Source organism: Vipera ursinii (genome assembly GCF_947247035.1).
Source record: "Vipera ursinii genome assembly, chromosome: 1".
Classification (NCBI taxonomy): Eukaryota; Metazoa; Chordata; class Lepidosauria; order Squamata; family Viperidae; genus Vipera; species Vipera ursinii.
The window spans coordinates 9831284-9857223 of NC_139512.1; the positions used below are offsets into that span (position 1 = coordinate 9831284).

General features: G+C 45.2%; 1 protein-coding gene and 1 long non-coding RNA gene across 4 annotated transcripts in view; one reads left to right on the forward strand and one right to left on the reverse strand.

Annotated features, from left to right (window-relative positions):
• Nucleotides 1-6119: 6119 nt before the first annotated feature.
• The window catches only part of BSG (basigin (Ok blood group)), a 33809-nt gene continuing 13988 nt past the window's right edge, over nt 6120-25940 (reverse strand). Inside the window, exons 2-8 of the mRNA XM_083364664.1 lie at nt 22506-22665; nt 18583-18671; nt 17733-17869; nt 15171-15447; nt 10806-10830; nt 9002-9071; nt 6120-7287 (exon numbers count right to left, since the gene is read on the reverse strand). Of these exons, the coding sequence (XP_083220790.1) occupies nt 9014-9071; nt 10806-10830; nt 15171-15447; nt 17733-17869; nt 18583-18671; nt 22506-22665 (746 nt within the window). The 3' untranslated portion in view covers nt 6120-7287; nt 9002-9013. The remainder of the gene's footprint in view (nt 7288-9001; nt 9072-10805; nt 10831-15170; nt 15448-17732; nt 17870-18582; nt 18672-22505; nt 22666-25940) is intronic.
• On the forward strand, nt 15465-22498 carry LOC310641928. Of its 3 annotated transcripts, none has more exons than XR_014492805.1 (4): nt 15465-16437; nt 17577-17783; nt 22143-22314; nt 22381-22452. It is a non-coding gene; the product is annotated as an uncharacterized lncRNA (long non-coding RNA). The 3 variants fall into 3 exon arrangements; XR_014492806.1 differs by having other exon boundaries at nt 15997-16016; nt 16223-16437; nt 22143-22498; XR_014492804.1 differs by having other exon boundaries at nt 22143-22498.

Here is a 25940-nt window from a genome sequence, read left to right on the forward strand (position 1 = left end):
GGTGACCTGCTTAACAACCGTTGCAACTTATGTCTGTAACTCTGGGCTTAATTACAGTTGTAAGTTGAGGACTACCAATTATAACGTACGTCAGTTTGGGGTTTCTTTATGGAAACGCTAATATGTGAATCTTGATGCCTGCTAGAAAAAGGGGAAATTATGGCTAGGATGCTTCCAGGTGATCCGAAAAGAGACTGAAAAGGCATTTAGTGTGTTTCATTGATCACAGATTGTCCCCTGAAAATGATCATAAGCCAGCAGATCTGGGATCTCTCTCTCCCCTCGCCCCTTCCTCCTTCTCTTTCTCTCTCTCCCCCTTGAATAAAAGATACAAGGGGGGAAAAAGACAGGAAAACAAAGAATGTAACAAAAGCTGCACCTATCCTGACTTTTTGCTGCCATCTTGTGGTGTCTGGATTTTTTGGCCCAAATTTTACAAATAGCCCAAGGCGGTGAACATATCCAACATGCCCTTTTCCTTTTTTTCCTCATAACAAAAACTCTGGGAAGTGGGTTGCAGTGAGAGTGACTGGCCCAAGGTCGCCCACCTGCCTTTCATGGCTAAGGTGGGAACTAGAAGTCACTGTCCCCTGGTTTCTAGCCTGGTGCCTTAACCACTGGACCAACCTGGCTCTCATTTCGTATAGTCTTCACTCTAAAGGAATAATAATAGAATAGAATAGAATAGAATAGAATAGAATAGAATAGAATAGAATAGAATAGAATAGAATAGAATAGAATAGAATAGAATAGAATAGAATAGAATAGAATAGAAATTGGAATGAAAGAATAGAATAGAATAGAATAGAATAGAATAGAGTAGAATAGAATAGAAATTGGAATGAAAGAATAGAATAGAATAGAATAGAATAGAATAGAATAGAATAGAATAGAATAGAATAGAATAGAATAGAAATTGGAATGAAAGAATAGAATAGAATAGAATAGAATAGAATAGAATAGAATAGAATAGAATAGAATAGAATAGAATAGAATAGAATAGAAATTGGAATGAAAGTATAGAAAAGGATAGGATAGGATAGGGATAGGGATAGGGATAGAATAGAATAGAAATTGGAATGAAAGAATAGAATAGAATGGGATGGGATAGGAGCTGGAAGGGATCTTGGAGGTCTTCTAGTCCAGCCCCCTGCTCAAGCAGGAGAACGTATGCCATCTCAGACAAATGATTGTCCAGTCTCTTCTTGAAAATCTCCAGTGATGGAGCACCCCCGATTTCTGGTGGCAAGTTGCTCCACTGGTTGATTGTCCTCACTGTCAGGAAGTTTCTCCTTAATTCCAGGTTGCTTCTCTCCTTGATCAGTTTCCAACCATTGTTTCTCGTTGTTCCCTCTGGTGCTTTGGTGACCAATGTGACCCCCCTCTTCCTTGTGGAAGCCCCTCAGATACTGGGACACTGCTATTGTGTCTCCCCTATTTCTTCTTTTCTTTAGACTAGATAGGCATCCACTGCTATTTTCCCAGGACTTTTGACTGCCAGACATTTCTCTGGCACCCGCATTTACGGGGAAGAAAGTGATCCTTGCACCTGGCTGCTGGAATCTTCTAGCTGGAGAGATTGCAGGTTGAAGCTGAGCTCATCTTAGAATCAACCGATCCTTTCTGATCTTGTGCTGACCGCCACCATACCCTTTGCTGTCAGCCTGATGGAGATGAAAGACTGGATTGGAAAAAGAGGGGGGAAAGAGAAGGGGTGTGTGTGGAATTTTGGAAATAGATAGCTGTCCACAGAGAATTACTCTCAACCCTTCTGAATGACAGAGTCACCAGCTTGCAAGTAGGAATGGTGATTCCTCAGTGGTTGTTACTGACCAGGGACAGTCAATAAAGCCATGGAAAAAACGATGCTTAGTGTAGCAAAACACTGAAGCCTCGTAGCTGATGTGTTGGGTTGCAAAGAGTTGGCAGATCAATGCTGTTTTATTTTGCACAAACTGTTCCAGTTCAGTGAAGACAGCACTGGCCTCTTGTTTCTGCCTTTACTGCTTTCAAAAATAAGCCACCTTATTTTCACAAGCCTGACATTTGGAATCAGGTTGGTTCAAGGTCCTACTCAACGGCTTCCTCTAGTAAGCCAAGTAGAACCTTAGGCATTCTTCCCAGATAATTGGGAACTGGTTTTGGATACAGGGAAGGTAGGTATCCCTAGGGAATTTAATTGCTACTGTGTCATTGTATTAACAGCTAACCAGCTTATGTAATGTAAGATGGGAATGACTCAGCAGGGTCTGTGTCTCTTTAAGAGCCTTTGTATAAAGGGAAGGCTCTGCTGATGTGTTCTCTCTCTTCCATTTCCTGCTGTAACTGTGGTTTGTTGGATCCTGCTGTATTAGCACGTGTATGTATATCGTTCCTGGTGTATGATATTGTAGATAGTGTAAGATAAACCACCATTTAGACTTCTGGAGAAAAAAGGAGGAACCTGCCCCACTTTACATCGGGGAGGACTGTGTGGAGAGAGTTTCCTCCTTTAAATTTCTGGGAGTCTACCTCTGTGAAGATCTGACCTGGAAAGTTAACACAACCCAGGTGGCTACAAAGGCCCAACAGAGGCTTCACTTTCTTAGGGTCTTGCGGAAGAACAGGGTAGAACAAAGGGCTAATGACCCTCTTTTACCGGACTACTATAGAGAGCGTCCTCTCGTATGGTATTGTGGTTTAGTATGCTGGTCTGACAGCCGCGGACAGGAAAGTATTACAGAGGGTAGTGAGCACAACACAAGACATTGTGGGCTGTCCCCTGACACCACTGGATGACCTCGCCAGGGCTCGTTGCCTTGGAAGAGGAAAATTCTCAGGGACGACTCACACCCTGGACGGCATCTCTTTACTCTCCTACCATCGGGTAGGAGATACTGTATAAGAGTATAGCCATCGTACCAACAGGCTGAAAAACAGCTTTTATCTGTGGGCTGTTAGGCTTCTGAATGGGATATAACCTCTGTGAACTTATGCAGAATTGACTTGGGAGGCCGGTGTGTGGTGTAGTTGGTTCACATGGTGTGGTAGGATGGAGGGTTTGTTGTCACTGTGTGTTGGGGGGAGGGAGCACGGGGAGAGGCTCAGCTAATCTCATTGTACACATGTTGTACTTTGACAATAAAGGTTTATTATTATTAACATTTAATACAGACCACTGATTACTGGGTTTACTCCTGGGTTTACTCCTCGTGCAATAAGACTGTGCACGCTCTAACATACTGTTATGTGTATTATTTGATTCTGATAACTGTCCACATCTGGATGTTAAGGTTTATAGAACTACAGCTAGTCCTCAAGTTATCACTATAATTGGGACCAGGATTTCAGTCGATGAGCCGAGTTGAGCCGCTCCCAATTTTCCTATAATTTTTGCACGGTTGTTAAGTGAGACATTGCAGTTGTCAAGTGACTCAGGCAGCCATTAAGTGAACCAGGCTTTCCGTATTGGCTTTACTTGTTGGAAGCTGGCTGGGAATGGTGATCACATGACTGCCAGTTGCTGCAATTGTAAATAGATGTCAGTTGTTCATGTAGGCATGGGAACGCCACAATGGTTGTAAATGTAGGACTGGTTGTCACTTCGTTTCAATGCTCCGGTAACACAAAAGTGCTGATTGCTAAATGAACGGTTGTAAGTTGAAGACTATTTGTAGAAGGTAATTTAAGTTCAAAGTAGCTGTACTCACCCATGGTCCCAAGTACAAAATTAGTTGTTCATAGCTAGTAGGGCCTTCGTTCTGAAGAGGGGAAGGAACACCACTTAGAGATGACCCTCTGGATTAGGGGGTCTTCAAACTTGGCCCTTTTATGACTTGTGGACTTCAACTCCCAGAATTCCTCAGCACAGCACACCTGGCTGAGGAATTCTGGGAATTGAAGTCCACAAGTCTTAAAGTGGCCAAGGTTGGAGACCCCTGGACTAGACAGCCATTTGTCTGAAATTGTATAGGGTTTCCTGCCTGAGCAGGCGGTTGGACTAGAAGACCTCCAAGGTCCCTTCCAACTTTATCATTACTACTACTACTACTATTACTACTACTACTTTGGACTGTGTTCTCATCAAATCTTCCAATTTACTCAAAGCAGGTGACATTAAAACCAGACAGATATAAAGCCCAGGGATGTCCAACCTTGGCAACTTTTAAGACTTGTGGACTTCAATGCCCAGAGTTCCCAGCCAGCAAGAATTCTGGGCGCTGAAGTCCACAAGCTGCAAAAGTTGCCAAGGTTGGACACCCCTGGTCTGTATCGTGTTTTGTCACTAAAACCCCACCAGTAGTTGCCTGAGAAATACAGATCAATGAAGGGACTATTATCTGTGTTCTCCGTGTGTTTTGGGCCAACTGCAGGAAACACGTGTACCGTGTTCCATACTTGCAGGTTTTACAACTTAACTGCAGGGGGCAGAGCTGCTTAAAATAATCCCAAGTTTCTCCTTTGACCTGGTTTTCCCTGGTTGTTTTGTTTTGTTCCCTCTTCAGGCACGCAGGCATGTGTGTCGTTGTGTCACAGAAAACACTAAGCAAATTCCCTGGGAGGCTGCTGGAGGGTTACCAACCACACAAAAGGAAGCCGACTTTCTTCTGAACTAAATTTGACCAGAACAAACTTGGGATGTTTTGTTGTTCCCTTATAAAAAGAGAAATGGGCCTCCGCTCATTTAATCTGAATAACAGCTCCAGGCACTTGGCACCCAATATTTCTTGTTGCAAAATTTCAGGCAGTATAAAAAACATAATCCTGGTGCCTTTAAAAGAAAAGGTGACGTGTAAGTATGTTTGTGTGGGATTTTAAGCACCTACGGGTAGTCCTCAACTTTACAACTGTTGAAAGAAAAATCTTCATCAGGGTCCAGTCCAAGTGGTATTAACACTTCACGTGATCTCGATTCTATCCCTCTGTTAATGCAGCCTAGCACTGTGTTGGCTTTTTTGGCAGCTGCAGCACACGGCTGGCTCCTATTGAAGTGATTGTCTACTTACTAGGACTCCGAGATCCCTCTCACAGTTACTACTATTGAGCAAGGTACCACCTATACTATACCTGTGCATTTGTTTTTTCCTGCCTAAATGTAGAGCCTTACTTTTTTCACCATTGAATTTCATTTTGTTAGATAGCGCCCAGTGTTCGAGTCTGTCCAGATCCTCCTGTATCTTGTTCCAGAATACCTGCCTCTCCTTACAGAAGAGGGGATGGCTGCTCCCCCCCAATCTATATTCAGACATTGCCCTGTTTCTGTGTATCGGTCACTCATTTTCTTACGGTCCGGACAGGTTCAGCTCTGGTCTCGATCATTCACAGCCAGGTGATGGAGTAAGTCTCTCGGGTAAGCAATGCTCTTGTTACAAGGTTTTTAAAACCTGCAGGATCCTGGCTTTGCACAGACGTGAGTGACACTGTGAAGAATATCGTCAAAATCTACAAGCAGAAGAAAGCTTTGGTTGACTTGTTTAAGAGATGCAGCTGAAAAATGAAATGGATCAACAGGCTTGTTGGGACGTAATTTGTATATATTTGGAGATCTAATAAAGTGGGCTGGACTACTGTAATGGACAATTTGCAGAGCTGTCTTCAGAGCAAAAAGTGCCACCGGGGCCAAACTAAGTTGGGGATGTCACTTAGCACAGCGGTCCCCAATCCCCGGTCCATGGACTGGTACAGGGCCACGGCATGCCAGCAACCGGTCCGCACAAACAAGGAAAACCCCATCGGCGGGATGCAGGCAGCACACAAAACCACGCAGCCTCCGATCCGTGGGAAAAAAAACCTCTCTCCACGGAACCGGTCCCTGGTGCCCAAAAGGTTGGGGGCCTCCGACTTAGCAGGAGAAGCCCAATGCTTGTTTCACAGTGAGAGTGCAGCCACTGGCAGGCGACAAGGTCCAAACCACAACGCTGACAACTATCACATACAGCAGCAACTCAACCCCCACCTTCTTCCCCCCCCCCCCGGTCGTCAAACTCCACACCAGCCTTGCCTGTCGCGAGGTAACTCTTCAAACAGGGTTTTTTTCTCAACCGTGTCAACTTTAGGATGCCTGGACTTCAACGCCTGGAATTACTCCACAGCCAGCACTCAAAAAACGAGGAACGAGAATAAGGAAAGAAACCAAAAAACAACAACCGAGTTGGCTTTATTGAGAGAAAGCTGGCTTATTTAAAACAATGACCTATTCCAACAGTCACCAAAACTAAGGGTAGCCCAACGAGCTGTCAGGACATTCTCTTCCTTGGCAGAGGCCGACGGGTGTCGGGACAAGATGAAGGCGCTGCGCTAAGAGTTAACATGCCGGCTTATCGTCTGGCCTTTGCAATTAATTGCCATCTACAATGTCCCTGGACTAAAAGGAGACACACCACCAGATAAGCTGGAAAGACGACCCTACGTATGAGCTTCAGACTCTTGCCTCCATCTTGGCTGGATGCTCTGAGGTCGGCGAGGTTGGGGGGTGGGGAAGGGAGGCAGGAGAAAAAGCCGCTGTCCTCGTCTCCTGAGCAATTACGGCACCGTCGTCGCTCTTTGTGTCTAGAGGCGTCTCCAGGGAGCCCCAAAAGGCTCAGGTGGATGGAGAGAGGAATGGCAAAAGGCGGCCAAGCTTGGCCATCTCTTCCAGGCTCGAGAAGCCAAACACCAACACACAAGCAGCAGCCCTTGTTTCGTGGTATCTTCGCTCTGGGGTCTGGAGAAAATGGGCGTGCGAGATTTGGGAGTTTCTGCTCCAGGGAGAAACAAATAAGGAAGAGAAGGAGAGGCAAGCTCTTCTACTGGCCACACTTATTCAGGGCTGAAGCACTGCCCTTCCTAAAGCTGAGGGTGACTTAAAACTCTGGACTGCTTCATGCTACTGCATCGTTAAATGGGACTCATTAAATGAGTCTAGGGCCTGCTACTAAAAAGAGAGAGAGAGGAGAGAGAGAGAGAGAGAGAGAGAGAGAGAGAGAGAGAGAGAGAGAGAGAGAGAGAGAGAGAGAGAGAGAAAACACAGCACATTCTTGAGTGAGGGATGGTGGATCTTAAACTAACCGGCAACACATTCTTGAAATGTACTTTCCCCATTTCTTCCATTTCCTTTCCCCAATTCTCAAGATTCAGCAGTGAGGACGAGACGGAAAAACTTTACGTGTGGTTAAAACTTAAAAAAGGCTAAAAGATTTCTCACTGCTTTTTGTCTTCCTTTTTTTAAAAAAAAGAAAGGATGCAAGGGTGTTCTGGAAATATTCTTGGTTTTACAGCAGGAAAATGTCAGAAGAAACATCGAAGCCCTCTGCTTAGGTCTCATGTCACCTGAGAGAGAGATGGAGGGAGAAGGAGGGGAAGGGAGGGAGGGGGGAGGGAGGGAGAGAGAGAAAGCGACAGGGGGAGAGGGGAAAGGAGGGAGAGAGAGAGAGGGAAGGAGGAAGAGGGGAAGGGAGGGAGAAAGAGGAAAAGAGAGAATATATAATTAGGCTCAACTCACACATTGTAATGTTGGTGTTTATACAAAACAAAGGCAAAATATAATTATGACAAATCCAAATATTCCCTTCAGCAAAGAACGATCTCAAAGCAGGGCATGAAAAGAAGCTAGCTGGGAAATATGCAAGTCTCATTTGCACTAAAGAAAGTCCAATTGGGAGAAAGCAATTTTTTTTTAAAAAAAAAAATTGAATTGCGACAATTCTCTTTTTGTGGACAGGCTCCGGGCAGCACCGATGATGGGATCATTGCACTGCGCTCGTATATAAACAGAGTGAACCCCACTCTCTTTTATTTTTTTATTTTATTTTTAATTCCATCTATATCCCGCCCTTCTCCGAAGACTCAGGGCGGCTTACAAGCTTAGCAGTAGCCTTCATTCTATGTATATGCCTGCTTATTAGGGCTTTCACACACACACCCCAAGCGGCATTATTACAAAGTCAGCTTAATTGCCCCCAACAATCTGGGTCCTCATTTTACCTACCTGGGAAGGATGGAAGGCTGAGTCAACCTTGAGCCTGGTGGGACTCGAACCTGCACTAATTGCAGGCAGCTGGTGTTTTAGCACTGCTGATGTTACCTAGTTGGGTAATGAAAGTTCTGGAACAGGGGTAGGCAACCTTGGCTCTTTTATGACTCATGGACTTCAACTCCCAGAATTCCTGAGTCAGCATAGTCCATGAGTCATAAAAGAGCCGAGGTTGCCTACCCCTGGTCTGGAAGGAAACAGCCCACCTGAGAGAGAACCGAGGCCTCCACACTTCAACCCTGAGCAACAAATATTCTCTTTGATCTTCCCAGTATTCCGAGGAGGGGAGCAGGATGGAGCAATAATGCCTAGTGGGCATTACCTGGCTTGAGTAGATACCATATGCCAATGGAGGTCCAAATTGGGCTTAGGTGGTCCTGTCAGATGCCCCGTCCTTTCTCAACTTGGTACCCCCCCTGCAGATGTGTTGGACTGCGACATTCATCCCTCTCGTGCCAATAATGGGAGTTGTAGTCCAAGCACTTTTAGGGATATCAGTACATAGAATAACAGGGTTGGAAGGGACTTTAGAGGTCTTCTAGTCCAACCCCCGGCTCAAGAAGGGGTCTTCAGACTTGGCCCTTTTACCACTCGTGGACTTCGATTCCCAGAATTCCTCAGCCAGGAGGGTGCCTGGCTGAGGAATTCTGGGAGTCGAAGTCCACGAGTGGTAAAAGGGCCAAGTTGGAAAACCCCTGTGATAGACCTTCAGGATAAATGGCCACCCAATCTCTTCTTGGATGGTAATAGGACAACTCACAACTTCTGGGGGCAAGTTATTCCACGCCGATTAATTCTTCTGTCATTTATCATTCAGGACTCTGACATTCCCTGACCCAGAAGAGGCCGGCTCCCTTCTCCGTTCCTGTCAAGTTTCTAAAGCAAACCCAGAATTTCAAGAACGGTTTATTATTAATTCTCCCCCGCCCCCCCATCTTTGGACGACGGGTGAAACACGGGGCACATTTTGGGTCTCCCCCTGCCTTTGCTCGTCCTTCGCAGAAAGCCTACCTTGCTGTGGGCTTAATTGGCGTTCCTCTGACGCACGTTCTTGTCCGTGTTATTTGCAGCGTTGCCTTTTCTGGGGGGGGGGGGAAGGAAGGAAAAGTCGGTCAGGTTCCAGAACCTTTGTCAAACTCCAATCTAGACTAGCGAGTGGGCGGAGTCTAGGGCCTATCTATGAGGATACAAACTCCCCAGCTCTCCCTCTCACAGGCCCATCCGGATCAGCGACAGCAGGCAGCCCCATATTCCTCAAAGCTAAGGGTAGTGTCTCTCAACCCTGACAACGTGAAGATGTGTGTGTCAACGCTGCGAACATCGGATGTTCTTGCTTTGACAACATACGGAGATGCGGCCATTTCCCCCTTAACTTGTGTGTTACTTTTAGAGTTAGAATTAGATTTAATTTAATTTAATAATTTAATTTGTATACCGCCCTTCTCCCGAAGGACTCAGGGCGGTGAACAGGGCAATACATAATAAAAAACAGGATACAAAAATTAAAAAGATGATGCTGGGGTGGGGTGGGGGTGTGTGAGGAAAAATGTGTATAGGAATTAGTTAGACATAACAACATCGTAGTAGAGTGTTTTTTCCCCAAGGTGGTTTGAAATAAGAGATGATAAGAAATGGCCCGGTTGGAGAACCCGGAGGGAAGGCCCTGCATTTCAAACTAATTGGAGAATGTGATTTATGACTGTTGATTAGAGGAGGGAATTGTGCTTTGATACTATGTGCTCAGGGGTGGGGAATTCAGATTTTGGCTTCCGCCTTGTACGTGCCGATGCCATGCTACTCGAATAAAGATTCTTTAAGGTAAGCAAGGCCTCGAAGTTCTTTGAAGAGTTTCATCTGTCGGAACCATGACAGCGTGGACTTCAGCTGCTAGAGTTTCCCAGCCACCTGCACACTACACTGAGATTTCAAAACAGACCATTTTAGCCAGCGTTTCTCAACCTTGGCCGCTTGAAGAACTGTGGGCTTCAATCCCTAGAATTCCCCAGAGCCAGCATGGCTGGCTAAGGGATTCTGGGTGTTGGAAGTCTACTGTCAGAGCGTGCAGTCTTATTGCGCTGAGGCAACCCAGGAGTAAATGCAGTACACAGTGGTTTGCATTTAAATGGTGGTTTATATTACACTATCTGCAAATTATATGCTAGGAGCAAGACACATACACGTGGCCATTCAGCGAATTCCAATACACAGCAATTATAGCAGGAAACGGTCGAGAGGGGAAGACTCCAGCAAGGCTTTCCCTTTTATACTCAAGCTCTTAAAGGGACATACAGACTGCTGTTGAGTCATTCCTAACATTGCATCGTTCACCTCACATTATACAAGCTGGTTAGCTTCTCAATCATTACCTTGACATCTACACATCTTCCAAGTTGCCAGGATTGAAAAACACCGGCTAAGGCAGGGGTCTTCAAACTCGGCCCTTTTATGACTCGTGTGGACTTCCAATGCCCAGAATTCCTCAGCCAGCGTGCCTGGCTGAGGAATTCTGGGAGTTGAAGTCCACGAGTCATAAAAGGGCTGAGTTTGAAGATGCCTGGGCTAAGGCAATCTGCTCTGGCACAGCCCACCAAGCATTTGTGTTTCCCAGCCTTTAAAGGACCCACTAACCCAACTGCCCTGGCTTTGGGCCCCGTGGGCTCCTCTTTCCTCCCATCTCTGTTTCCTGTGGCTCCTCTTTCAGGATCAGAGGACAGCAGGCAGTCCCATATTCTGGATGTCTTAATTCTCCACCCACAAATGGCCTCAGGAGGTGCTTTATCAGGAGTGGGGGAAAAAAAAGGTTCTTTATACTTACAGGGGCGCAGAGCCTCCATCATCATCTTTGAGCAAAGGAAGAGAAGAAGAAGAAGAAAGAAGGATTTGGTGAGTAGGCAAATCATACTTTGTCACATTTATGTACGTATTTGTTTGTATTTCCTGTTTCTATTATATATTCCTATTTATTTGTTTATGTTTCCCACCGATTTTCCTCCGGGCAATTAACCTCCTTTGTCCCCAATTCATTCTATCATCTCATCTATTTATCTATTTATTTGTCAAAAGATAGCCGGTTTTTATGCCATGCCCCCCTCACTATGTCTACATTTATTTATTTATTTACATTCCAACTTAATATTATGTTTATGCATTCTATTTTCCTCACCACAACCCTGTGAGGTGGCTTGGGCTGAGAGAGAGGGATTGGCCCAAAGTCTCCCGGGGGACTTTCCTACATAAAGTGGGACTAGAACTCACAGTCCCCTAGTATTTGGCCCAGAGTCACCCAGCTGGTGTTTGTGCCTAAGGTGGGACTAGAACTCATGGTCTCCCAGTTTCTGGCCAGGTGTCTTCACCACTAGATAAACTAGCACACAGGTGCTACGGGCAGATCATATACGGAGGAGAAGGCAACCAGGGAGAAGGGTGGCTTTGGTTTGGTCTTCCACTTACCACAAAGGGTTAACATGCAGCAGCAAGAATTGAATCCAAAGTTAACGTCAGCAGGTATGCCATATTTGCAAGCTTTTAAGCCAGTGTGGCTCAACCGTAGGCACTTACCTTAGGCCAGGGGTCTTCGAACTTGGACCCTTTTATGACTTGTGGACTTTGACTCCTAGAATTCCTCAGCCAGGCACGTGTGCCTGGCTGAGGAATTCTAGGAGTCAAAGTCCACAAGTCATAAAAGGGTCCAAGTTCGAAGACCCCTGACTTAGGCAATTTAAGCTGTCCGGACTTCAACTTCCAGAATTCCACAGCCAGCATGCCGGTTGGGGAATTCTGGGGGATAGAAGTCCAGGCAGCTTTAAGTACCCAAGGCTGAGCAGTCAAACAAGAAACCTTCTTATCCTCTAAGACAGCAGTCCCCAATCTCTCCGGCTTGGCAGACCAGCCTGGTGTAGGGGTGGCGGGGGAAGAGAGGATAGTTGCGAGTGGCAGGTGTGCCCGTGCTCACCCACTTGTATAGCCCAGTTCCGAATGGGCCGCAGCCCGGGGGCTGGGGACCCCTGCTGTAAGACAGAAGTAAGGAACTTTATGGCCCCTTGGTGACTTGTGGGTGACTTGTGGACTTCAACTCCCAGAATTCCTGAGCCAGCCATTCCCGCTGGCTCAAGAAGTCTGGGAGTGGAAGTCCACAAGTCCTAAACTTCCCCCACCCCTGCTCTAAGATTTTTTCCCTTTCCTCAGTTCCAAGCGTCGCTGCGAAGATCGCGTACAAACAAAGCAGGATTTGAATGAAATCTATAAGGGTGGAGAAAGCGAGGGATGTCTTGCCGTTTACCAAGAAACATATAATGATTTAGATCTCCACAGCAAAGAAAGCATTTTTTTTAAAAAAAAAAAAAGGAAAGAGGAGTAGGGGGTGGCACGGGAAGAAATGCTGAATTTCTAATTTAGACAGAAGCATTTAGGCATCTCGGGTATTTAAAGTAAAAACATTTTAAATAATGCAAACATGTGGAGGGAAAAACAGTGACCAGAACACTCCCTAAGAGAAGAAATAGATTAAAATGTTAGATGCTGACAGCGGGGAAATGAGAAGGCTGACATTGGCTATGAGACTTCTCCAGGGACTTAAAACATTCCTGCCAATTGATTTAGGCAGCAAAGTTCTTGTTTTTTTCCCCATAGGAGACAAGGAACAAAGGAGAGGGGGGGCAGATGAAGTCTGACTCAGCAATGTTTCCACAGTGCTTAAGACCAGGGCTTTTCAACCTTTTCAACCATTGTGCCACATCCGAGTACCACCAGTTGTTTAGCAAGGTGTCCTCGACTTACAACAGTTTGCTTGATGACTGTTCGAAGTTACAATGGCACTGAAAAAAGTGTCCCCAAGCCACAGTCGAGCAAGACACCTGGGACACTGTGACCGTCATAAATATGAATCAGTTGCCAAGCATCTGAATGTAAATCACAAGACCCTGGAGATGCTGCAACATTCCAGCTGATCGGCGCTTCTTCTGGGCTCAGAAGCACCAGGATCAGCGCCGAGCTCCAGCTGGATCCTGGCGCTTTCGCTGAGCCCTGACAGCCCTGCAGCTCCAGCCGTATTTCACTCAGGCTTGTGCGGTGCTGCCACCGGTTCAGTTCATTCCCCTCCCCCTTTCTAGGATGGCCGCGTACCACCTGCCAGGTGCCAATGTACCACAGGTGGTACCCGTACCACTGGTTGAAAAGCCCTGCCTAAGACCACTGAAGTTGCGATGATCTGAGTGAGATTAATTTCCTTTTCAGCCCAAAGGTGTGGAATCCAACCCAAGCTTAGCATGATAATTAGGCAACCTAAGTCAGTCGCAAAGCCAGCCTGGTGATGGGCGAACGTGCAGGAGCCTCTTGAGGCAGGGGTCCCCAATCCCTCATCTGTGGACTGGCACGGACATGCAAAAAAATGGTCCACGATGGAAATTAAGACCATTTTTAGAAATTAAAGTATTATTATAATTAGATCGATGTGTAACTAGAATATTAGATTTTGGTATGAAAAGGGGGAAAAAAGAGGAAGTTGGAATAAGGGAAGCTTTTGGTCACCTAAGCATAATGTACTTGGAAATCATAAATAATAGTGTTATTTTGAATATTGATGGGAAACCAAAACCTTTAAAAAAAACAATAACAGGACACTGATTGAATACAAGGATATTAAGTGCAAATGCCATTAAGATGTGGATTGGTTAGAAACAGAAATTGTTGATTAATGTAATGTTTTTATTTAGCTGATAGAAATACTTGATGTTGTAATATTAGACTTACACTAAAGATGTATGTGTATATTTATGTATATAACCACGCTCCCTTGGGGGTGCAAAAAAACCTCTCTCCATAGAACTGATCCCTGGTGCCCCCCAATTTTTTTTGGGGGGGGGGAGGCACTTTGTCTTAATGCATCTCAACCCCAGAGAATCTGATCCCTTACAAGTCTTCAATCCTTGGCAGAATTAGATGTCATTTTAAGAGACAGACTCAACTAATCCTCTGGCAACAAAAGCTTTTCTTCTCTCCCAGGGAAAATTTATTAAAAGCTAATTGTAAAAACCTTTTCTCTTCTCAGCCTCCATTAACACACGATCTCCTTGTAATGTCCTCTGTTGGAGAAATGCAGATGCAAACAGATGGAGACACAGATGGAGAAATACAGATGCAAACAGATGGAGATACAGATGGAGAAATACAGAATCAAATCTGTTCAGGGGGGGGAAGCCATGTGGTGTGTTTGGCCCTTGCTTGCGTTTAGTACTTGTCACGCCTCCTGGAACCAATTAACGAGCGCCAAAGCACCACTATTATTTGTCAACGCTGCAACGAATTGAAAGGAAGCCATTTTCACTTCGTTTTCGGTTGCCACATATTTAGGGGGGGGGGAGGAGGAAGTGTAATTTTAAGCTAGCCCCAAGATCATTACTGATTACATTTTGGCGGGCTGGATCCCCCGGGGAGGAGTGCCTGGGTTTTGTAACAAATTGGTGAATGTGATTTATGACATCTAATTGGGTTGGGAATTGTAACTTTGTAAACCAGGGGGAGGGCAATTAGTCTTGGGTTCACCTTTGCACGTGCCGATATTGTGTAGCCCAGGGGTAGACAACCTCGGCTCTTTTATGACTCATGGACTTCAACTCCCAGAATTCCTGAGTCAGCCGAGGTTGCCTACCCCTGGAGCAGCCAAATAAAAATGTCCTTTGAGGAAGAATTCCTTGCCTTGAAGTTCTTTTAACTGGCCTCATCTATCGGAATCATGAGCTTATGGAGCAAAGGAACTGGATGAGGCTGTCGGCAGGCCCAGAGGAAGAGAGAGAGGCTTTTGGAGGAGTTGGTGGCGGCAACAGCGTGCTCCAGGGGCGAAAAGAAGCAAGGCTTCTTTAAGGAAAAGGTGGAAGAGTCAGGATCAGAAAAAGGAAAGAAGGCGAGGTTGTCAGAATACAAGCTAACTTGAGGACTAATCCACATGAAGCCCCATTTCCATCTGTCCTGTTTGCCATCGTTCACTCCCTAGAGACTAAAATGGACAATGTGAAATTTGAGCGGGCCACGAACAAGGAGTATATATCGGAGGTGGTGACCCTTTGAGAGCTGTATGCAACGCAATTTCATTTTGATGTTTGCTGATTGGTGTATATTCAAAGTGACAATAAAGTTATCACCACCACCACCACCATCATCCCTCTTGCCCATGCCAGCACCTTACCTTCAGGAACCTCATTGGGCTTTCTCCTCTTCTCATAGATGAAGATGATTGTGACGAGGACCAGCACTTCTGCCACAATCCCCAAGAACGGCCACAAAGCAGCCAGCCGGCTCCGCACCCTCAAGTTCACCTCGGCGCTCCCTTCGCCCATCTCGTTGGTGCCGTTGCAGACGTAGGTCCCGGGGTCCTTCTCCAGGTTCAAAGAAATGATCTGAAGATCTGTCCTGGTGCCGTTGGATTTGATGTAGAACCTGTCCTCGGTGCCGTTCATGACAAACTGGAGGACAGGAGGGGGTGGTTACTAGCTACAGAGACAAGACCCGAGCCCCAAATGTCCGCTGCAAAGCAAGACAGCTGTCAAGTGAGTTTCGCCCCATTTTACAACGCCTCTTTGCCACCGTTGTTAAATGAGCCACTGCAGTTGTTCAATTAGTTCACGTGGTTGTTAAGTGCATCTGGCTTCCCCCATTGACTTTGCTGGTCGGAAGGTCGCAAAAGGGGATCGCATGAGCCCAGGATGCTGCAACCGTCATAAATACGAACCAGTTGCCAAACAACGGATGGAAACTAATCAAGGAGAGCAGCAACCTAGAACTAAGGAGAAACTTCCTGACAGTTAGAACGATTAACCAGTGGAACAACCTGCCTGAAGAAGCCGTGAATGCTCCAACACTGGAGGTTTTTAAGAAGAGACTGGCCAGCCAATTGTCTGAAATGGTATAGGCTTTCCTGCCTGAGCAGGGGTTGGACTAGATGACCTCCAAGGTCCCTTCCAACTTATTATCATCATCTGAATTTTGATCACGTGACCTTGGGGATGCTGCAACGGTTGTATGAAAAACAGTTGTAAGTCACATTTTTCAGTGCTGTTATAACTTTGAATAGTCACTAAATAAAGTGTCCTAAGTTGAGGACTGCTTGTACAGTCTGGAGTCACAGGAGGGAGGGGGAACTCTTTCGCAGAAGCCGGAGCTTGGAATACCTGGTGAGGAGGAAGAGGCCAAGGTGGGACCCTCCTCAGCAATTCACGGCATGTCACTTTTTTTCCCCAGTGTTGTTGTAACTTTGAGCGATCGCTAAATGAACTGGCGTAAGTTGGGGACTGCATGCACTCTTGAAAACGACTTATAGTTTCAGAAGCAAGAGCCCACAGCATCAGCTTCCACACAAGGTCCAACGCAATTTGGACACCAAAGATGAAAGCTTCCTTTTGACTAATCAGATCACCACCTGGTTTCGCTCGAGTGTCTCACCTCTGGAGAGATGGGTAACATATAAATTTGATAAATATATCTTGCCCTCAGCCTTCTGGTAGGGTCCAAAGGAAGCATGCAACCATGGGGGGGGGGGTTTTGTGGCTTGAGTGTGCCCCCCTCCATCTTTTTTAAAAAAATGCTTTTTAACTATGTCTCTTTGTATACGGCTGTATAGATTTTATCTACAAACCACCCAGTCACTCAGACGAGATGGACAGTGTATAAATTTGATAAAATAAAAATAAATTTGTAGCACTGACTGCACCTCCTCTTTTAAATGGTTTTTTTTCCTAGACCTTGCTGGAATATGACAAAAAAAATATATTTTATTTTATTTTATTAAATTGAGAAACTGCCCATCTCCCTCACAGAGGGACTCTGGGTGGCATACAAGTAACCTATTAAAATATTTAACCTTTTTCCTCTCGTGTGCTCCACAGTTCTATGCACTCTGGACTGCCAGATGGGCAAAAAAATTCCTTATTAGTTCTATAATTGTTAAAATTAGTGGCCAGTCAAACCCTTTTAATAAAAATAAAGTGTTTGGGGTTTTTATACTGAACTACTCTCCAGCCCTTAATCTAAGATTAATGCTATTTAAAAAACCTCACTAGATTTCTAGTCATCAGCAAAAGACAGTAAATTATAGGTAGCCCTTGACTTACGACCACAAGTGAGTCCAAAATTTCCACTGCAAAGCAAGGCAGTTGTTAACTGAATTTTGTCCCATTTTTTTTTTAATTGAAAAGTTTTAAAATACAGTTTTCCTTTAAAAAGCCCCCCTTCCCCCTCCCTCCTCCCCCCCACCCTCCTCCCCATTTTGTCCCATTTTTATGACCTTTTTTGCCACAGTTGTTAAGTGAATTGCTGCAGTTAAGTGAATCGTTGGGGTCATTTAAGCGCATCTGGCAAGATTATAAATGGTGGTCATGTGACCGTGGGACAGGGCAACTATCATAAACACATGCCCTAATTTTGACCACATATATGACCACGGGGACGCTACCAGGGTGCCAAGTGCGAAAACCCATGATAGATCACTATTTCCCCTCTCCCAGTTCCACTGTGACTTCAAACAGTCACTAAATGAATGGTTGTAAGTCGAGGACTATCTGATTTCCTGATTTCAAGTGGGTTTGCCTTCTTACAGGTATGCATGTTGCTCTCTCTCTTCAATCCATCTCTGAAGCAAGACCTGGAAAGGCCACTGGTGGATTCTTAACGTGGCTTCCCCCACAAGCAGCAAAGCCACCAATTCCGAACGAGTCGGAAGAATCCCGAGTTCATGGCAGGGAAAGGCACTAACCTGTGGCACCTTGTCTACCACCGTGTACCAGGTCCACTGGGTGACAGGAGGGTAAGAATTGCATTTGCAAGTCAGCGTTACTGTGTCCCCTTCGGTGCCGTGTTCCATCTTCTTGTAGGGCACCACGTGGGGGGCAACTGCGGAAGAATATCAGAAAAGGCAGCAGAGGTGATCAGGGGCCGGAGGAGAGGTTGATTAAGCAAACACTCTGGCCTATATAAACTCATCCATCGTGAACAAGCCTTGGCAGCTGGTGACAAATATTTGGGTACTTTCTTGGCAAGGTCTGGGAGTTAGCTCTTGGGGACAGGCGTGCACAAGGCTGGGAAAACAGAGGGAGTCCGTTTAGCAAGAGCAAGAGCCCTTAAGGCCTATATACCGCTTCACAGTGCTTTACAGCCCTCTCTTAAGTGGTCTGCAGGGTCAGCATATTGCCCACGACAGTCCGGGTCCTCGTTTTACTGACCTCGGAAGGATTGGAAAGCTGAGTCAACTTCGAGCTGGTCGGGATCGAACTGCTGGCAGTGGGCAGTGAGTCAGCCTGCAATACTGCCCTTTAATCACTGCGCCACCAGGGCTCCTCTCTTTCTCAGACTAGAGAGGAAGCTAGGGCAGGGGTAGGCAACCTTGGCTCTTTTATGACTCGGGGACTTCGACTCCCAGAATTCCCGAGCCAGCTCAGGGATTCTGGGAGTTGAAGTCCACGAGTCATAAAAGAGCCAAGGTTGCCTACCCCTGAGCTAGGGGAACCAATGAGCAGTGGCTCGTTCCTCATGGGTTTGGAAACAGAAAAGTCCTTCTCCTCTATGCAATGGACAAGAGGACTGAAGGATCCACAGGTTGAAGTTACCTTTCACGTACACCGTTGCTTTTGAGATGGGCGTGGTGTTAAAGACGCAGTGGTACTCTCCTGAGGTTTCGTGATCCACTTTGGGGATCCTAGGATTCAAAAACACACACACAAAGACCAGGAGGTCACAAGTGGAACGCACAAAACCATCAGAGCAGGAGAATTGGGAATAGATATTGTCAACTACAACTTCACTCAGCAAACGCAATGGTCATGGAGTAAAAGGATGTCAAGGCCATGTTTTAAAAGCTAACCAGCTGATGTAATGTGAGATGTATGATGCAATGATGGGAATGACTCAGCAGGGTCTATGTCCCTTTAAGAGCCAGATGAGTCTGTGTCCCTGGGAGAGCCTTTGTATCAAAGGAAGGCTCTGCTGCTGTGTTCTCTCTCTTCTGTTTCCTGCTGTAATTGTGGTTTGTTGGATCCTGCTGTATTACCACGTGTATGTATATTGTTCCTTGGGTATGATATTTTAGACGGTGTAAGATAAACTACCATTTAATACAAACCACTGTTTACTGCGTACTCCTGGGTTATCTTGCATAATAAGACTGTGCACGCTCTGAGAAGCTACATTCCAGCATCATCCAGAAAAAAAAAACACTAGGAAAAGCTGGATTAGATTTTCTATCAAAGGGTAGGACACAGACCTAAAACTCTGCTGATTAAAACACCTAATTATAATTTTCTGGGACAGGCCTGGAATCTTGAGAGGAAAAGTTCCAGGAAGCCATCACAATAAAACAACAGAGTGAACAGAACCATCGTGATTGTCCAAGAATCTTCCACATAGAGATGAAGCTGGCTTGCGTTTACATTTATAACATCCTGGGGTCATGTGCTCCCCATTTACGACCTTCCCAGCCTGACTTCCCTTTGCCTGAAGACTGCATGATTCACCTAACAACTGCTGTGATTCACTGAACCATGGTAAAAAAAGGTCTTAAATTTGGGCATGACTCAACAGATGCTCTGCTGAACGACAGAACTTCTGGTCTCAGTTGTGGCCATAAGTTGAAGACTATATGTATTATATAGCTACCCTTCTGGTTGCTAAGTTGCTAGCAGAAGTGTATTTCCCTCTTTTCAGTAGAGGTAGTCCTCGACCTATGACCACAACCGAGCCCAAAATTTATGTTGCAAAGCAAAACATTTGTGAAATGAGTTTTGCCCCAGTTTACAACTTTCCTTGCCAGAGTTCTCAAGTGCACCACTGCAGCCGTTAAGTTAGTAGTATGGTTGTCGTTAAGTGCATCTGGCTTCCCCCGTTGATTTTTACTTGTCAGAAGGTCACAAAAGCTGATCACATGACCCCGGGACACTGCAACAATATGAGCCAGTTGCCAAGCATCCAAATTTGGATCACATGACGATGGGGGTGCTGCAACGGTCGTTAAGCGTGAAAAATAAGACTTGTCACTTTTTAAAAAATGCGACCGTAAGTTCAAATGAACTGTTGCAAGTCAAGGACTACCTCTGTATCTTTAAATACTGTGGGCTTCTGCAGTACTTAGTTGGATTAAAACCAGATTAAAAAAAAGAAAAACAATTATTTTGCACAATGCATTCTCCCATTTCTGTGTTACACCTGCCACTAAGTGAGACACTGTTCTGAGGTGAAGGACACCTACCTATTCCCACCTCTTTTTTAATTTGGAAAGAAGCTAGTACGGCCCAACCTTTAAGCACCAGAGGTTTCTGTGCAGTGACAGTCAGCTAAGAATTATGCTTTCTGCAGGCAATGCATTTCAGGCTTGTCATTAAGCTAATGCGTACAATTCATTACTCCCTTCTCCGCCCTGCTACCAAGATTCTGGGGAGAGAAGGAAGAAACGGTTGTTAACTTAAGTGCCAAGGGCAGAGTATAATCCGATGCATACTTCTTAGGAGATAATCTCCATTCAACAGTTTACTTCCAAGTGAAACCAAATTTGTTTTGTTTACTGTAAAAAAATGATTCCACTGGAAAACTGTTACCGTATTTTCCGGCGTATAAGACGACTGGGCGTATAAGACGACCCCCTACATTTCCTGTTAAATTATAGGGTTTGGGCTATACTCGCCGTATAAGACTACCCCTCTTCCAACGCACACTAAATAAAAATTAAAAAAACATCAGATTTGATTTTAATATGGTAATTGTAATTCAAATGCATATGACATGCAGGTGCTTAGTAGGAAAACTGTCACTTATAAACATAAGGCTGTTTGTCATCAAACATGTAAACATAAAACAGTGCAAGTGGATTAAATAATAATAATAATAATAATAATAATAATAATAATAATAATAATAATAAGAAGAAGAAGAAGAAGAAGAAGAAGAAGAAGAAGAAGAAGTAGTTGTTGGAGGGGACCTTGGAGGTTATCTAGTCCAACCCCCTGCTAAGGCAGGAAACCCTATACCATTTCAGACAAATGGCTGTCCAGTCTCTTCTTAAAAACTTCCAGTGTTGGAGCATTCACCACTTCTGGAGGCAGGTTGTTCCACTGGTTAATTGTTCTGTCAGGAAGTTTCTCCTTAGTTCTAGGTTGCTTCTCTCCTTGACTAGTTTCCATCCGTTGCTTCTTGTCCTGCTTTCAGGTGCTTTGGAGAATAGCTTGGCTCCCTCTGCTTTGTGGCAGCCCCTGAGATATTGGAGAACTTCTATCATGTCACCCCTCACCCTTCTCTTAGTTAAACTACACATATCCAATTCCAGCAACCGTTCCCTATTTTCCTAATTCACTTTTTCACTTTTCCTAATTCACTCTAAAGCTTTCCCTGCGCAGAGCCTTAAGTAACACCAGCTGCCTGCAATTAATGCAGGTTTGCATCCCACTAGGCTCAAGGTTGACTCAGCTTTCCATCCTTCCAAGTTAGGTAAAATGAGGACCCAGATTGTTGGGGGCAATAAGCTGACTTTGTAATAATGCTGCTGGGGGGGTGGGGTGAAAGCCCTAATAAACAGGCATATACACAGAATGAAGGCTATTGCTAAGCACATTGATTTGTGCTTTAAATTGTAAGCCACCCTGAGTCTTCGGAGAAGGGCAGGATATAAATAGGATTTTTTAAAAAAAGACCAAATGGGAGATCTGCTCCAGGTGTTCCAGCCAGCCCGCCCAGTTCCTGATCAAATGTGTCCTTAGATCTAAGCCGCTGCTCTGGCTACACCTGCCTTTCAAGTTGCTCTTGCATTCCCCACCTGCCTACAGCTGCTCTTCAACTTTAGAAGGAAAGACGCCCAGACCCCAGCCTGTAAAAAATCACAGACTGCAGCTTCTTCTCCAATTGGTCCCGCTTTCCCTGCGCAGACTAAATGGCAGATCCGCTCCAGGTTTTCCAGCCAGCCCTGTCCCTAAATTTTCAGCACCCGGCGTATAAGACGACCCCTGACTTTTGAGAAGATTTTCATGGGTTAAAAAGTAGTCTTATACACCGTAAAATACGGTACCTGAGCCAAAAAAGCTGGTTTCCTCATTTTGCATTTGGAGGAAATAGTACATTTGGAGAAGCTGCTGATCTAAGATACATACTTTTAAAAAAAAGATTTTTATCCCATTTTTTCTTTCAGATACAACTCAAGGTGATGAACATACAGATATTTCTTCCTCCTCGTCCTTTCTCCACAACAACCCTGTGAAGTGGGTTGGGATGAGTGTGTGTGACTGACCCCAGCCAGTTTTTCATGCCTAAGGTGGGACTAGAACTCACTGGCTCCTGGTGATTGGCCCAAAGTCACCCAGGTGGTTTCATGCCTAAGGCGGGTCTAGAACTCACAGGCTCCTGGTGATTGGCCCAAAGTCACCCAGGCGGTTTCATGCCTAAGGTGGGACTAGAACTCTTAGTCTCCCAGTTTCTAAGGCCAGCACCTGAACCATTACACCAAACTGGTTCTGATAGTTAACTCATGTATGCTTTATTTAAAGTCACCTACATGTATGAGGTAAAATCCAGACCGGTCTTATTGGAATCAAGCTTCGTCTCCCCTTTCATCCAGTAATTGCCTTTGATAGGTGTTGGAGCTTCACTTATGTTACATGAAATAATCACGTTTGATCCAGCAGTTACTTCAGGAGAGGTTGAGATTTGGGGCCCTGGTTGTAAAGAAGAAAATGAAGGTTAGGCTAGGATATCATGAACATGTCAGCATGTTTTAGCACCTCTGGAAAGAAGTGAAGAACCCTGGGTTTTGACACAAGGTTCAGTCACCTCACCTGCAGGCCTAAGTAAAAGCAGCTTGATTGCAGGAACCTAACTGCATTTATTCCTTATCATTAAAATCAAGGCTCTGAGGTTTTAATCATGTGATCAGTTGTACAAATCATGGAACACCATACATAAAACTATCGGATGGACTTGAAGGGAAAGAGATTAGGAAGCAGAGATAACGATAATTTCTAAGAAGCACATCACCTTCTAAGCACATCATTACTCTAATGTTAACTAATAACAAATACAACTACCAGAATAAAAAAAAATAGTGTATCTATGCATACAGACCCACTGAATTGTTCAAAACATTCTGGGTGCTTTGTTATTTTGGAGTAAATATATTTGCTTTTTTTTCTGCTTAAACACACGTGCACATTCTTCTCCTTTCTGAACAATCACCATAGAGAAACGTCTAGTTGCATTCTCTCTCCCTCTCTCTCTGATTGCAGTAAAGGAATATTTTGATTTAAAAAAAAAGGCTGCATACAGGTAGTACTCGACTTATGACCACAGTTGAAACCCCCCCACTCCAAGTTTCCATTGCTAAGCAAGTTAGTTGTTAAGTGAGTTTTGCCCCATTTGACCATCTTTCTTGCCACAACTGTTAAGTGAATCACGGCAGTTGTTAAATGAGTAACACAGTTTGTTAAGTGAACGTGACTCTCCTTGTCAGAAGGTTGCAAAAGATGATCACGCGAGCCCAGAACACTGCAGGTCCTAAATGCATGCCAGTTGCCAAGCATCCAAATTTTGATGGGGGATACAGCAACAGTTGTGCGGCAAATCTCTTATCACTTTTCTCATCGGGAGCACCTGCTGCCGGCGTCGACTTCCCTCCGTCCAGTGCGCTCGCACAGAGAGGGCCTCCTCAGGGTACCACCGGTCAGAGAATGTCGACTGGTGACCCCCAGGGGGAGGGCATTCTCGGTGGGCGCGCCAGTCCTTTGGAACCGCTTACCGGCTGAACTCCGGATGGCCTCCGACCTTCGCTCCTTCCGGCGTGATCTAAAAACTTATCTATTCGAACAAGCCAGCCTGGTCTGATGGGTTTGGGGTTTTAACATTGTTTTTAACTAACTTACTACATTGGGCACAATCATTTAATTTTAAATCTTGTATCCTGTATTCTTATTTTTATTGCCCTGTACACCGCCCTGAGTCCTTCGGGAGAAGGGCGGTATATAAATCAAATAAATAAATAAATGGCCGTTAAATGAATTATTGTAACCCGAGGGCCACCTGTGTAGCTCAAATCTTAAGCCAGGAGCAGAAATTGCATTTAGGATCTTAAGCCAGTTCAAGAAGAAAAATAAAGGGAGAAATTGGCAGCCTCTGGGTGGGATCGCCCCCAATTTAAGCCCAGCTCAACCACAGAGACTCTGGAAATGGCAAATTTCCTATAGACTCCTTTGCCTACCTAGGAAAGGCCTGGGCTTATTGAGAGTTAATAACGGCAGAAGACAATGTGCAGAAAGTCCACAACTTGCAAGCACAGTTCAGCCCAAAATTTCTGCTGCTAAGTAAGTCGCTTGTTAAGTGAGTTTTGCCCTATTTTACAACCTTTTTTGCCACACTTGTCAAGTGAACCGCTATAGTTCTTAAGTTAGTAACACAGTTGCAATGTGAATCTGGCTTCTCCATTCAGTCAAACGGAGATCACGTGACCCCGGGACACTACAACCGACCTAAATATGTGTTGTGACTCAGGGCCAGCCTGTGGGTCCGACAGCCGGCTCCGATGTATCGGAGGACTCAGATGAGGGGGAGGAGGGAGACGAACCGGTTGATGATGGTTTGGAGGCTTTGCAGAGTCCTCAGCCGGGGACCTCTTCTCAGCTGCGTGAGCCCGAGAGTGCGGAGGATGATGACCCACAGCTGGCCCTGTTCAAGGACGCCCGACGCAGGAGGAAGTCGAGCAGGAACAAACAAAGAAAGGCTATGGGACTCCTCGGGAGGAGGCACAGGGAGACCACGCCCTGAGCTCTCTATAAAAGGAGTGTTTGGGGAGGGGCTGGTTGCTGAAAGCAACTTTTCCGCTTGAGAAGACAAGCTCTAGTGTTTTTGTTAACTGCGTAATTAAATCTTGGCAGATGCCTTTTAGCCTTGGATGCTCTCCAGTCTCTTCTTTCTGAATAGGGGTTTGCCTTACTCAAGGCCAGAAGAGGGCTGGTTCAGAACAATATGAACCAGTTTGCTAACTGCATGAATTTTGATCGTAGGATCGTGGGGATGCTTGCAATGGCCGTTAAGTGTGACGAATGGTCGTAAGTCACTTCTTTTCATCCCGTTGTAACTTTGAACGGTTGTAAGTCGAGGACTACCTGTATTAGCCCTCACCTGCCACGAAGAATAATTTCTCACCGGATGAGGAATAAGATCAGTCACGGACAAAGTCACAGTTGTCATAGCTATTTTCTTGGCATTTCTTTGAGAGAGAAACAATGGGACTATCGCACCCCAGTTCGTATGCACAGAATACCCAAGAGAATATCTGGCTATTTTCATGCTTTGTTTGCTTTTGGATTTCAATAATGACCATCCCCTGAACTGCAGGGAAACAGAATGAAATGTAGTGGGTGTGCAACCTACTCCCTCCAAAAAAAAAAAAGGGGGGCACTGGGCTTTCACTTCACCATCTAAACAAAGATTTTGAGCACTGAAAGAAGTTTATCCAAGCCAACCGTCCTATTTAATAATCATCATTTTCATTTCAAGAGAAATACTGCTACAAAGATTTTCCCCGCATGTAATCAAGCCAATTCACCCAGTGCAGCCATTTCCCATAAGACTGGGTATAAGATAAAACACACACCTGAGACTTGCCCTCCTAAAAATGTTTTCCGTTTATCGAGAATGGTTTCATTTTGTTTTAAACGAGCCATGGTAGAACAGCCATTTGCAAACTTCCTTCAGTTCAGGAACAATTTCTCGCAGAGACAGACACCTTGAACATCTACCAGGGAAGATGATCTATACTGCAGAGGTTTTGAAGCACGTTCTACATAGCACGGACCTAGTTCATATGTTGCATTGGCTAGGCTGGCTGGGCTGCACCATCGCCTCATATGAACCAAGGAGATCTGAGCCTTGGGAATGAGAAAGTCATTCCTGATCTCACTGAGGAATCCCTTGATCAAGCTTTCAAGAGGCTTCGGGA